This window comes from Sander vitreus, unplaced genomic scaffold, assembly GCF_031162955.1.
Source record: "Sander vitreus isolate 19-12246 unplaced genomic scaffold, sanVit1 ctg288_0, whole genome shotgun sequence".
NCBI classification, from domain to species: domain Eukaryota; kingdom Metazoa; phylum Chordata; class Actinopteri; order Perciformes; family Percidae; genus Sander; species Sander vitreus.
In genome coordinates, this window is record NW_027595443.1 from 52,501 (window position 1) to 67,500 (window position 15,000).

At 46.9% G+C, this 15,000-nt stretch overlaps 2 protein-coding genes across 2 annotated transcripts in view; one reads left to right on the forward strand and one right to left on the reverse strand.

Moving 5' to 3' along the window:
* Window positions 1-2,732, forward strand: part of LOC144513571 (tetraspanin-33) — an 8,746-nt gene extending 6,014 nt beyond the window's left edge. Inside the window, exons 5-8 of the mRNA XM_078244680.1 lie at window positions 183-278; window positions 366-494; window positions 1,365-1,532; window positions 1,886-2,732. Of these exons, the coding sequence (XP_078100806.1) occupies window positions 183-278; window positions 366-494; window positions 1,365-1,532; window positions 1,886-2,044 (552 nt within the window). The 3' untranslated portion in view covers window positions 2,045-2,732. The remainder of the gene's footprint in view (window positions 1-182; window positions 279-365; window positions 495-1,364; window positions 1,533-1,885) is intronic.
* A 9,264-nt stretch (window positions 2,733-11,996) lies between these two features.
* LOC144513572 (excitatory amino acid transporter 5-like) overlaps window positions 11,997-15,000 on the reverse strand; it is a 21,386-nt gene continuing 18,382 nt past the window's right edge. The window contains exon 11 of the mRNA XM_078244681.1: window positions 11,997-13,490. Within this exon, the coding sequence (XP_078100807.1) occupies window positions 13,332-13,490 (159 nt within the window). The 3' untranslated portion in view covers window positions 11,997-13,331. The remainder of the gene's footprint in view (window positions 13,491-15,000) is intronic.

The window sequence follows — 15,000 nt, forward strand, 5'->3', positions numbered from 1 at the left end:
CATACTCCTCTCTAAATCCTCTCTAACTGCTGCTCTCCCCGGTGCGTTACACAGACACGCTGAAAGACGCCTTTTTCGCCGCATCAGACGCTGACAGTCACTGTCCAAACGTCCCGATTTTACGAGTTCGGGATGATAACGGGTTGCATGGAAAAACGCCATATCGTGGTTCTGTTGTGCAGGTGATGGAGAGGACGGAGAAGCTGATGATGAAAGCCATCGTCTGCTACAGGGAGGACCAGGACCTGGAGAACGCCATCGACTTCATCCAGAAGAAGGTCAGGAATTGGATTTGCGTCCGCAATGATTCAAGATCTGAGAGGCGAAATCAGGCTTTATGATCCAGATTGTTGTCGTGTTTGCAGTTTCAGTGCTGTGGAGTTGAGAACTATAAGGACTGGTCCAATAACGTCTACTTTGAATGCTCAGACACAAACCCCAGTCTGGAGGCCTGTGGAGTTCCCTTCTCCTGCTGCGTTCGCCAACAGAACCAGGTCAGAACCCCCGTCCGTCTGTCTGTCTGTTATTCTAAGTGTCTGACAACATTATGAAAGGATCCCTACAGAGATAGACCTTTTAGTTAAAGAGGAAGATGCTTTTTGTTTCATATGAGAAGCCCTGAAATCACCATCACCAAACTACACCAGACTCCATTTAAATAATCAGGACTTTTATCATCGTAAAACACACTTCATTCAAAGTGGACAGAAACTAAATAAAACTATCAAAAGCCGTCTTGGTTCATCTTTCCACTGTTCCAACAATCACCACTCTGGTTTGGTTGAAATAAACCCTTAATTCACCCATTTACATGTGGAGATATGCTGGCTCTATACACGCTAAAAGTCCTGATTATTTACATGGAGTCTGGTGGAGATATGCTGGCTCTATACACGCTAAAAGTCCTGATTATTTACATGGAGTCTGGTGGAGATATGCTGGCTCTATACACGCTAAAAGTCCTGATTATTTACATGGAGTCTGGTGGAGATATGCTGGCTCTATACACGCTAAAAGTCCTGATTATTTACATGGAGTCTGGTGGAGATATGCTGGCTCTATACACGCTAAAAGTGCTGATTATTTACATGGAGTCTGGTGGAGTTTGGTGACGGTGATATCGGGGCCGTTTCATGTTAAACTAAAAGGATCTTCCTCTTTAACTAAAAGGTCTATCTCTGTAGGGATCCTTTCATAATGTTGTCAGACACTTAGAATAATAATCTGAGTCTGTCAGCAGCAACAACAGAACTTTCAGTGGACGCTGACTGATGCTGAACATCTGTCCGTTAACGTTACATCAGCCCAGTTCACGCAGTTACAACACCATTTTTATATATATATATGGTTCTTTCCCTCTGCAGACGGTGCTGAACACCATGTGTGGTTATGGGAAGCAGAGGCAGAAGCTGGAGGCGCGTTACGGCGTTCAGGACATCTTCCTGTTGGGCTGCCTGGAGAAGATCGTCTGGTGGGCCAAAAACAACCTTCTATTGGTGGCTGGGCTTACCGGCAGCCTGCTGCTGCTCGAGGTACACACACACACACACACACACACACACACACACACACACACAGCTGCTGCTCGAGGTACACACACAGAGAGAGAGAGACACACACACACACACACAGCTGCTGCTCGAGGTACACACACAGAGAGAGACACACACACACACACACACACACACACACACACACACACACACACACACACACACACACACACACACACACACACACACAGAGAGAGAGAGACACACACACACACACACTGCTGCTGCTCGAGGTACACACACACACACACACACACACACACACACACACACACAGACACACACACACACACACAAAATAAAGCATTTGTAATCTTTGTTTCCTCCGGCAGGTGCTCATGATCAGCCTGGCCTCCGCTCAGATCTCCTGGATTAAGAAAGTCCAACGACTGAAGAACCAAAACGCTCCCAAGAGCCGAAAGTCGGAGAGAAAGGACAGCTACTGGTACCCTGCTTTCAAAGACTTCAACGATGACGAAAACAACTTGTGAGAGAGATGGAGACGATGGGGTCCGTGTCCCCCTAAGGGTTCTCTGGAGGACTGCAGGGGGTCCGTGTCCCCCTAGGGGTACTCTGGAGGACTGCAGGGGGTACGTTTCCCCCTAGGGGTACTCTGGAGGACTGCAGGGGGTCCGTGTCCCCCTAGGGGTGCTCTGGAGGACTGCGGGGGGTCCGTGTCCCCCTAGGGGTACTCTGGAGGACTGCAGGGGGTCCGTGTCCCCCTAGGGGTGCTCTGGAGGACTGCGGGGGGTCCGTGTCCCCCTAGGGGTACTCTGGAGGACTGCAGGGGGTACGTGTCACTTCCATCGTCATCTAAATGTTGTCCAGGTCCAAGGCTGTTGTTTAGTTAATCTATCGCTGTATTCTTCCTCTTCATAGAGACTTTAGGGGGTACATGGCTTAAAAACACTGATCAAAGGGGGAACATTATTTAAAAAACACTGTTATAAGAGATTTACATACATTCAGAGTCAGAGAAAAACTCCGCTGAATGTGAAACAAATGGAGCGGAAATGCTGCGTTCACTGTGCATTTATAATTGGATATTTTAGCGTTCATGCGCCCGAGGCTCCAGGACTCACATGTTGGAGGTTTGAACTGCTACCTCATGAAAAAAACTTCTGTTTTGGTTCGTTATGAATGTAAATAATTAAAAAATAAAGTCAGTTTTGTCATCCACATTATATGTTCCCTTGGGGGGGGACTACTGGGTTACAGGTGCATTGCATCGGGATGCAGGCCACACAGGATATTAAACAGGTTTCAAGCAGTGTTTGCATTATACGGTGAGCTTGGGGGGGGTACAGCTGTTTTCAACTGGTGACGTCACTCTCCATTTTCTATAGGCTTAAACACATGAGAACCACCAATCTGTGCCAATGTATGTTGTTCAGGACGGGAGTGAAGACCTATCTTGCGCCTAAATAGGCCTACAGATAGCCTAGCCTAGCTAGCTTCTGCAGCAGTTCAAACACACACATTTAAGCACGTTTCCATCCGACAACCTTGTCCATGAGATAATAAAGTGCTTGCATTAAAGCAACCATTCTTGGCTTAGTTTCACCAAGCTATGGATAATATTTGCTTGGTACAGAGAGCTTCAGGAGCTGCGTGAACATTTAGCGACCTGGCTAGCTGGCTAGACCATGACTTCATTATAGAGAGAAACACTATGAACAACCTAATTAAGACAGCGCTGAAAACCTGTTTAGATGACGAGCTGCTCTTAACATTTACAACAAAGCACAACACATGATGATATACATGGCAGTCCATGTGTGTCGCTGACACACCAGCGTCTGCGCCCGTAGCTGGTACGTACGTTTTGACAGCTGGTGAAGTGACATCAAAGAATCATAGCAACGAACAGTCTGAACGTACCAGAGAAATGGTACGGCCCAATGGTACGGCCCAATGGGGAGGGACTGTACGTCCACACCGCCGCCGACGTGAGCTTCTAAAGATACCGTTAGTCATTCATCTTCAGTGGAAGCTGCTGCTCTCAGCTGCAAGGAGCGTCAAATCTGTCGGCGTCGCGTTTTGAGCGACCAGAGCGTCAATCAGAAAGCTGAAAGTAGGTCAACGTTATGCTAATGAGCTATGACGTTCAGCAGCAACCAATCAGAACACAGACGTCCTTCACGCTGGCTGATCCCAGAGAAACATACGATGTAAGCTGTCGTTCCTACCAAAACATTAGTTCAGAGAAAAAGGAGGAGGAGCTCATCATGGCCGTTGCTGGGCTCCCCATCATTGATGATATCTGCGTACAGGGACCAGTTAACGTTACCTGCAGGTCACATGGTCTCTAAACAGTCCGCTCACGGTGAAGTCCTGCACGCATCAACAGCTGGCGGCTGCTCGCTCTGCCTGCACGCTGCTGCAGTTCAGCAGCTAACGAGCGAGCTAACTGCTAACAGACATCGCTGCCACCAACAACCAATACACATTCATCATTATATATGTCATTAATAAAAGGTTTCTAGTGTCAACGTATTGGCCAGCAGTGGCTGCTTGAGCTTTTTCCATGATGGAACATCTATGCTGCTACGTCAGAGCGGCCAAAGCCTCAAACAGTGTCACGTCTGTCAGGAATGGCTTGAACCCAAATGCAGTTTAGATGATTTATTAAACAAAAATGAAGTACATACCAAAAGTGTCCAGAAAGCAACAAGCAAAAACTAATCCCAGAACAAACAGAACAGGATCTCAAAAACTGGAACTCAGAGACGAAAGGTAGACTCCAGACACAAGCACACTCACAGAACACACAACAACAGACCGAACAGCAACAGACCGAACGGCAACAGAACGAACGGCAACAGAACGAACGGCAACAGACTGAACAGCAACAGACTGAACAGCAACAGACTGAACAGCAACAGACTGAACAGCAACAGAACGAACGGCAACAGACAGAACAGAACGAACAGCAACAGAACGAACAGCAACAGACTGAACAGCAACAGACTGAACAGCAACAGACTGAACAGCAACAAACTGAACAGCAACAGAACGAACGGCAACAGACTGAACGGCAACAGACTGAACAGCAACAGACTGAACAGCAACAGAACTGAACAGCAACAGACTGAACGGCAACAGACAGAACAGCAACAGACTGAACGGCAACAGAACGAACAGCAACAGACTGAACAGCAACAGAACGAACAGCAACAGACTGAACAGCAACAGAACGAACGGCAACAGACTGAACAGCAACAGACTGAACGGCAACAGACGAACAGCAACAGACTGAACAGCAACAGAACGAACAGCAACAGACTGAACAGCAACAGAACGAACAGCAACAGACTGAACAGCAACAGACTGAACAGCAACAGAACGAACAGCAACAGACTGAACGGCAACAGACTGAACGGCAACAGAACGAACGGCAACAGAACGAACGGCAACAGACTGAACAGCAACAGAACGAACAGCAACAGACTGAACAGCAACAGACTGAACAGCAACAGACTGAACAGCAACAGACTGAACAGCAACAGACAGAACAGCAACAGACTGAACAGCAACAGACTGAACAGCAACAGACTGAACAGCAACAGACTGAACAGCAACAGAACGAACAGCAACAGACTGAACAGCAACAGACTGAACAGCAACAGACTGAACAGCAACAGAACGAACAGCAACAGACTGAACAGCAACAGAACGAACAGCAACAGACTGAACAGCAACAGAAACATAACGCTCCCACACAAGACAACGACAACACAGAGACTAAATACACAGGTTAACAAGGACTAACAAGAAACAGGTGACACAAATCAGGGCAGGACAATCAAACAGGCGGGAAAACAAAAGACAGGAAGTAATCTAGACAGGACAAGGGAGACAGGACGGACTTCAAAATAAAACAGGAAACAGAACATCACAATCATAACAAACAGCTTCCCCGTACTTTTTGACAAGCGTCCTTGCCCGGGCGGCCAGAGCTTCTTTGCAGCTCCAGTCGGCGGCGGTGTGTACGTCCAGTTTGGGGTTGAAAATGATTTCATTATTTCCTGAATTGTTGGTATGTGATGGTAATACTGCATTTAAATACATAACACTTTGGATAGGCATTATATTTTATTACAGTTTTTTCAGTACCCCCCCCCCCACCCAAACTATTATTTTCATCCCTTTTGGGAGGGTCCAAGTCTCATCTAGGAGGGTCGGACCCATAGACTGTATATAATGGACCAGCAGGTCCCGTGTCTCTGGACGGAGACCAGTGAAGGACATTAGAAGCTCTTTCCCGGTGATGGCTGAGCGTTACTGAGCAGCCTCCAACTGAGCTTGAAGACGTAGATGTGACGTGAGCAACCTGTCTGAAAGTTGGAAGTCTTCTGGTAGCTGTGCCAAGAGAAATCTCAATCATTCCCAATCTAGCAGAGACGGAGAGCGTAGGTATATGTAAGGAGATAACATAGACACAGGCTCATTATTGATCACTAAAATGATAGTTAACATTAGTCATTACACTTAAACAGCTGATGGAAGTCCAAACTGCCTGAGAGCTTCTCCTGTACTATACGGTAACTCCTCTACTATGAGACAGGAAGTCTCGTGGTTATGACCCAATCGTTAGCCTATTGTTATAAAAACGTCTGCTACGGAGCCATAACGTGAGCTACAAGGTAATGGAGCCTTTTATACATTGTCGTGTTTCTTTAGAAATAAACAACGGACAAATAGAGTCTTTAAACGCGTCAGATGTAAAGCTATTCTCTGTCAAAGTGACGTCAGAATGAATGGGAGTCAATGGGATGCTAACGGGATGCTAACGGGAGGTGATGGCTTGGTAGCATCAGAATGGCGCCATAGGAGCTACGCGGTCCGAGGAGAAGCTAACCCTCTTGGGTCGGACCCCCCGAAGTCCTTTGAACCTGTAACTGTTCGTCCTCTGTCACTAACAGACACTAAAATCTCCCATGAGTTGAATCCTGAACTAATATTCATTCCTACTTTGACCCTACAGACTCTGGTCTTCTTCAGTTGTTCCCCAACAGCTTCATGTTGCTCTGCTTCCCCCTAGAGGCTGCAGCGTGAATTACACCACACGATAACTACATTTACGTTTTTGTCGCTTATTTCAACGTTTTTGGCACTTTTTTCCATTAACACCAGTATTTTCACCACTGGACCTATTTACTTACACTAGTTTTACACTTATATTTTGGAATTCATGGTCAATACACCTCATTTACATGAAAATTTCTACTTTTTGTGTAAGAAAAAAGCAGAAATGATGAATGATTTGGACTAATGGTTTAGATCAGAGGAACGAAGGTAACGGATAATCACGGATATGTCAAAGTTTAGTCAGGATAATGCTATAAAACTGAATACAGCCCCCAAAATGCTATGAAAACAGAGATCTGAGCCTTAATTTCCTTTGTGAAGAGCGTCTTATGGAACCATCCGTGTTATTTTGGGGCAGTTTGGTTTAAAGAAACCCAAATTTCTGATATAGAAGCATTTGAAAAAATAACAATTCGGCAAAAACATCCGAAAAAGTGACTTAAACATCAAAAACATTTCCAAAATATCAGGAAAAGCAACAAAAGGACGACCAAGACATTGAAAAACGTTTACATTTTTACACAGAAAAGCAAAGTTGCGTGGCCGGGTTGGCTCATTGGTGAAGCGGGCGCGCATGTACCTCCTCGACGCAGAGGTCCAGGGTTCGGGCCCGACCTGTTAATTTCGAAGTTTTCGGTGAACGTCCTTGAGGAGATAAACTCTCAGCATTGCAAAGCCAGGAGACCCCCCCCCCCCCGGTAAACCCTTTTTAATCCGTGTTGTTGTTCCTCTTCATTGTAGTTTTAATCTGCAGTGAAAGGATTAGCAGCCAAGCACCTGTGGCTGCACGTCGTCATGTGGGCTCACACGCTCGCTTTACTGGATTACTGAATCTGTGAGTGGGTTAAAAATAGCAGGACAGCAGCATCGACGTCCATGTGTTCCCCCTGCAGTATGTAGGGGTGCTCTGGAGGACTGCAGGGGGTACGTGTCCCCCTAGGGGTACTCTGGAGGACTGCAGGGGGTATGTGTCCCCCTAAGGGTACTCTGGAGGACTGCAGGGGGTACGTGTCCCCCTACGGGTACTCTGGAGGACTGCGGGGGGTACGTGTCCCCCTAGGGGTACTTTGGAGGTCTGCGGGGAATACTTGTCCCTCTAGGGGTACTCTGGAGGACTGCGGGGGGTACGTGTCCCCCTAGGGGTACTCTGGAGGACTGCGGGGAATACTTGTCCTTCTAGGGGTACTCTGGAGGACTGCGGGGGGTACGTGTCCCCCTAGGGGTACTTTGGAGGTCTGCGGGGAATACTTGTCCTTCTAGGGGTACTCTGGAGGACTGCGGGGGGTACGTGTCCCCCTAAGGGTACTTTGGAGGACTGCAGGGGGTACGTGTCCCCCTAAGGGTACTTTGGAGGACTGCAGGGGGTATGTGTCCCCCTAAGGGTACTTTGGAGGTCTGCGGGGAATACTTGTCCCTCTAGGGGTACTTTGGAGGACTGCAGGGGGTACGTGTCCCCCTAGGGGTACTTTGGAGGACTGCAGGGGGTACGTGTCCCCCTAGGGGTACTTTGGAGGACTGCGGGGAATACTTGTCCTTCTAGGGGTACTCTGGAGGACTGCGGGGGGTACGTGTCCCCCTAGGGGTACTTTGGAGGACTGCAGGGGGTACGTGTCCCCCTAGGGGTACTCTGGAGGACTGCGGGGGGTACGTGTCCCCCTAGGGGTACTTTGGAGGTCTGCGGGGAATACTTGTCCTTCTAGGGGTACTCTGGAGGACTGCGGGGGGTACGTGTCCCCAGGGGTACTTTGGAGGTCTGCGGGGAATACTTGTCCCTCTAGGTGTACTCTGGAGGACTGCGGGGGGTACGTGTCCCCCTGGGGGTACTTTGGAGGTCTGCGGGGAATACTTGTCCCTCTAGGGGTACTTTGGAGGACTGCAGGGGGTACGTGTCCCCCTAGGGGTACTTTGGAGGACTGCAGGGGGTACGTGTCCCCCTAGGGGTACTCTGGAGGACTGCAGGGGGTACGTGTCCCCCTAGGGGTACTCTGGAGGACTGCAGGGGGTATGTGTCCCCCTAGGGGTACTTTGGAGGACTGCAGGGGGTACGTGTCCCCCTAGGGGTACTCTGGAGGACTGCAGGGGGTACGTGTCCCCCTAGGGGTACTCTGGAGGACTCAATAAATTAAATAACGTGACCATTTCACGAACTGCCGTAAGACCGTGTTGAACATTTGCATTTGCCTGTCGACCTGCCAAGATGAGTATCTGTGAACGTTGATGGATACATTACGGTCAACGTTAACTAGCCGGCCATACCGGCCCCATTTTAGCTCATGATAACGTTAGCTGGTTGAGGTTCTGCTGAGTCCTGAACCCCCTGGTTGAGGTTCTGCTGAGTCCTGAACCCCCTGGTTGAGATTCTGCTGAGTCCTCGTCCCGTCCTCAGTCCATGAACACAGTCAACACATTAATGAAGTAAACAGTGACTGTCCTTCCTTTGCCGTACCTGAAGTTGCTGCATTCTGGCTGCTGTCTGTAGATTCCTTCATGCTCAGCTCGTATTCTTCCAGATGTTTCATACCAGATGTTGTAACAGCGGTGATGTTGTGTATTGTTTAGGGTCCTCGCCACCACCAGACTAATCAGCATTGCAGATTGAACATGTAGCTGGACTTGAATGGCCTTCTTTTGACTGAAAGTACTGCCAAACAACACTTTTTCTGCTCACCAGTTCCATTTCCACTTCCTCTCAGCCTGCTGCATTGAAGCTCCACCTACGTAAACACCTTCCCGTAATCAACGGCGCCGTCATTACGGCGACCAGCGTAGCGCGGAGTGACAGCGTAGGGTTCAGCAGAAACCCAACCCCGTCAAAAAGCCCAATATAAGCTGAATCCTGGGTTCGGTGCATCCCTGATTCAAAGACCAAGACATAAATCAGAGTACCCCATTTTCTCTTTGGTTGGAGGTATAGGCTAGCAGTTTCCCCCCACTTCCAGTCTGTGTGCTAAGCTAGGCTAAACACAAGCTTGATGTTGTTGATGTTTGACAATCAAGTCACTATCACATGTTCAATAATGCACGGTACTCTATCACTGAACGGAGAGAATTAAGCATTAATATGTTTATTTTTAGATATACAAATAAAACATAAATTAAAATAAATCCCAAAACACTTTGATGTTCCATATAAAAACAACAATACATGAAGTTCATGATGCAGTTTGATTAAATCGGTAATAGTTGGAAATGCTGAAGTTTGTCGGCGTGCGTTGGCAGATGAACATTGAGGTTTGTGGATTAAAACAACAGAATGTCAACAGTCAAGTTAAGGCAGATCTACGTTTTTACGTTTACTGAAACAACACAACTACTTAAACACCAAGAGAGAAGTTCAAGGAGCACTTCAACAAATATAATGAGTTACACTTAAGGTGTAACTTCGATATTTTTCAACCTGGACTCTATGTCTCCATGTTTCTGTGTCTAAGTGAGTTACCCTACAGGACTAATGTTCAGCAGCAGTTAGTAACAAGCTGTAATGTTACCCTACAGGACTAATGTTCAGCAGCAGTTAGTAACAAGCTGTAATGTTACCCTACAGGACTAATGTTCAGCAGCAGTTAGTAACAAGCTGTAATGTTACCCTACAGGACTAATGTTCAGCAGCAGTTAGAGTCACTAAAAGTTCTGTTGTTGCTGCTGACAGACTCAGATTATTATTCTAAGTGTCTGACAACATTATGAAAGGATCCCTACAGAGATAGACCTTTTAGTTAAAGACTAAGATCCTTTTAGTTTAACATGAAACAACCCCGAAATCACCATCACCAAACTACACCAGACTCCATGTAAATAATCAGGACTTTAATCATCGTAACACACACACACTTCATTCAAAGTGGACAGAAACAAACTAAAACTATCAAAAGCCGTCTTGGTTCATCTTTCCACTGTTCCAACAATCACCACTCTGGTTTGGTTGAAATAAACCCTTAATTCACCCATTTACATGTGGAGATATGCTGGCTCTATACACGCTAAAAGTCCTGATTATTTACATGGAGTCTGGTGGAGATATGCTGGCTCTATACACGCTAAAAGTCCTGATTATTTACATGGAGTCTGGTGTAGTTTGGTGATGGTGATTTCGGGGCTGTTTCATGTTAAACTAAAAGGATCTTCCTCTTTAACTAAAAGGTCTATCTCTGTAGGGATCCTTTCATAATGTCAGACACTTAGAATAATAATCTGAGTCTGTCAGCAGCAACAACAGAACCTTTAGTGGACGCTGACTGATGGTGTTAAAGACTATTCCTTAAGATTTTTGTTCAAATTAGTCACCTAGACACCAATGGATGGGAAAACAGGGTCCAGGTTGAAAAATACCAACATTACACTTCAGCTACAAATCATGTAAAGTCATCATAATACTTTAATTCATCATGACCTTCTTCCTAACCAGCAAACTGATTTCTTACCTTCTATAAACCAACTAATTTCAGTTTTTAAGTGCTGGAAAAAAAAGATATTTTGTCAAACTTACATAATCAGTAATGACTCCCAATCTCAGATGTCAGTAAACAATCTGTAAACCTGACATAATTAAGTATTAAAGTAGTAACTGAACCCAAACTAGCACCTGTTAGCTGCAACTGACTTTGTTTTTCCTTTGCAACAATAAAGTCAAAACAGCACGTTGACTTCAAGTGAAGCCAGGCAGAACGCATGCCAGCATGCTTTCAAATACAAACGAAAAGACGAAGAAGGAGGACGTCGAAAGATTAAGAGCACTTGGATTCATTCAGCTGTCGGATTAGACGGACCCTTTAACCCTTTAACCCTTTAACTAGTCTAAGCACCGGCCAACACAATACACAGTTCTGGCAAAGGTTTGTTGAAGTGGTATCACCCGAGACAGATAACGAGCAGCAGCACAAAGATGTGGAAGATCCCAGAGGCCAACCCGTTCTCATCCCGAACTCGTAAAATCAGGACGTTTGGACAGTGTCTGTCAGCGTCTGATGAGATGAAAAAGGCGTCTTTCAGCGTGTCTGTGTAACGCACCGGGGAGAGCAGCAGTTAGAGGATTTAGAGAGGAGTATGTAAGGAGGTTGGGGGGGGGTGGATGGGTCAAACAGGACTTTCACCCAGGAGAGCGGGCTTCACGTCACGCTTCTCACGCTTGCTATAGTCGCTTCTTTCTTTCCTCCCGCGTGTCACAGAACCGTACGCCGACCCACGACCCTTTCCTTAAATAACTACGTCAAAAGGGACGTCAATAGTCCCGACCAAGCACATTTACTTATAGCTCTAAAGGGGACGTCAATAGTCCCGACCAAGCACGTTTACTTATAGCGCTAAAGGGGACGTCAATAGTCCCGACCAAAGCACGTTTACTTATAGCACTAAAGGGACGTCAATAGTCCCGACCACGTTTACTTACAGCGCTAAAGGGACGACAATAGTCCCGACCAAGCACGTTTACTTATAGCGCTAAAGGGACGACAATAGTCCCGACCAAGCGCGTTTACTTATAGCGCTAAAGGGACGTCAATAGTCCCGACCAAGCACGTTTACTTATAGCGCTAAAGGGACGTCAATAGTCCCGACCAAGGACGTTTACTTATAGCTCTAAAGGGACGTCAATAGTCCCGACCACGTTTACTTATAGCTCTAAAGGGACGTCAATAGTCCCGACCAAGGACGTTTACTTATAGCTCTAAAGGGACGTCAATAGTCCCGACCAAGCACGTTTACTTATAGCTCTAAAGGAGACTTTTAGCATCAGTAAGAACGACCTGACCAAGCGTCCAGATTTTACGAGATGAGTGTGAGAACGTGTTGCATAGTTTGTCCCTTTGGAAGATCCCAGAGAAAACACAAAAAATTGTCTAGATCTGAGATTGTTTTTAGGTCAACCGCCATGTGTTTTAAAAGGGTTTCTTAAAGAGCCCCTATTATTCTCCTTTTCAGTGTCATATTTGTACTCTCCTGGAATAGGTTCACATGCTTTGATGTTCAAAAAACATACATGCATTTCTCATACTGCCCATTGCTGCAGTGCCTCCACCTTAAACGCTCTCTCTGAGCTCTGGCCCGCCTTCCTAAAAAGCCCAGTCTGCTCTGATTGGTCAACTGGCCCACTATGTTGTGATTGGTCAACCAAATTCAAGCAAGCCTCTGGGCTTACATACACAAAAAAACTACAACTACAACACACGAAAAGACGGGAAAAATCCCAAAAAGCATAATAGGGGCTCTTTAAGCTGTCTCTATCCAAACAGAGATTTCTGGCTTTCAAGTCCGAGTAAAGATGGAGAGCAGGTAAAAAGGCTCTGCTAAATTATCCAGGCATCATGTACCCATAATCCTCTGGTGCAGATTGGGTAACAGAAGATGCTGGTTGAAGTCTCTGCTTGATATTTAGCAACCTTCCCACGTTTAAAAAAACAAACAGGCTAGCTTGCAACTTTAGCGCTGATGGTGAGTTTCCATTACGATGGCGTTGTAATCCTTTTTGTCCTTGGAGCCATTTTTCTCTCTTATCAAAAGTTAGCAAGAGAACAAAGCTCCAAATAAAGATCCAATCCACTTTTGGTCCAATAAACCACACTTCCTGTCACTTAAATTAAACTCAAAGCCGTTGCTGCTGCTCAGAAGAAGATTATTCATGCTTCAGATGGCACGGTGAGCTGTATATCGGGCTGGGCGGTGTTTAGTGGCGAGCTGCTCGGTCTGGCCCCATCACACCTGGCAGATGTTGTAGTAGACGGTGTGTGCGTTCCTATCGCCCGCCGCGTCGCACATGCCGTCTTTACATGTGTGCATCTCCGTCATTGGCACGTCTACGCTGTGAGAGTTGTTGTGAATGTGAGGCGTCTGCGTCCCGTACGACGGTACAGGCTGGAGAGGAAACACGCATAAAAAAAAACATGTTTAGAGATGAAAAGATTAATCAATGAGTTGTGGACTAGAGGGTGACACGGGAATCAATTGTCCCTCCCATCCCGAGCCCACGAAAATAATCCCGTCATATCCCGATCACGTGACTGTCCCCACCCCCAAAAATGCTGTCCTGCAAAATCCCGAGAGAAAGACTCCTGAATCCCGTCCCGCTCCCGTTTGGTTCCCCATAGAGCTCACCAGTCCCGCCCCTCCTCTGAGAGACTTTGGGTTCCTGAAGTAAATGTCCCGTCATGTCTCCCGTTGACGTCTGTAAATATCTGTATATAAAGAGTTTGAGACCGTGTCTTAGGCTAACCAGACGCTACGTGACTCATACGCGTACAACACATCATTTAGAGTAAACAAACGAACAGAAAATCCCCAAAAAGTCAAAGGTACAAGGTACATATCGTCATCTCAGAGCGAAGGAACTACTCCTCCCATAAACCACCGCGCACCACTGAATACAGGAAGCTAACGTTAGTTTAGCTAACAGCTAATAGCGGTTAGCCCAATTAGCTGTTAGCTAAACTAACGTTAGCTTCCCGGCGGAGGCTAACGTCAGACGGATCGTGCAGGCAGCACAGATCGGGTACTGACACCCCCCCCCTCCTCCTCACCAGCATGAGCTCCACCAATCACAGGCATCACTGTGGGATTGTTGATTGATTGACACACACACAGACACACACAGACACACACACACACACACACACACACAGACACACACAGACACACACACACACACACACACACACACACACACACACACACACACACACACACACACAGACACACTCACAACAGACAGACACACACACACACAAGCACGCACAACAGACAGACACACACACACAGACAAAAGCACAACAGACAGACACACACACACACACATAGACACAGACACGACAGACAGACAAACACACAGACACACTCACAACAGACAGACACACACACACACACAGACACAGACACACGCACACACAACAGACAGACACACACACACACACACAAGCACGCACAACAGACAGACAGACAGACAGACACACACACAGACACACATGCACGCACAATGACAGACAGACACACACACAGACACAAACAAACGCACAACAGACAGACACACACACACACGAGCACGCACAATGACAGACAGACACACACACAGACACACGCACAACAGACACACACACACAAGCACGCACAACAGACAGACAGACAGACAGACACACACAAACACACACAGACACCGACACGACAGACAGACACACACACAGACAGACACACTCACAACAGACAGACACACACAAGCACGCACAACAGACAGACAGACAAACACACACACACACACAGACACACGCACGCACAACAGACAGACACACACACACAAGCACGCACAACAGACAGACAGACAGACACACACACACACACAGACACACACGCACGAGCACGCACAATGACAGACAGA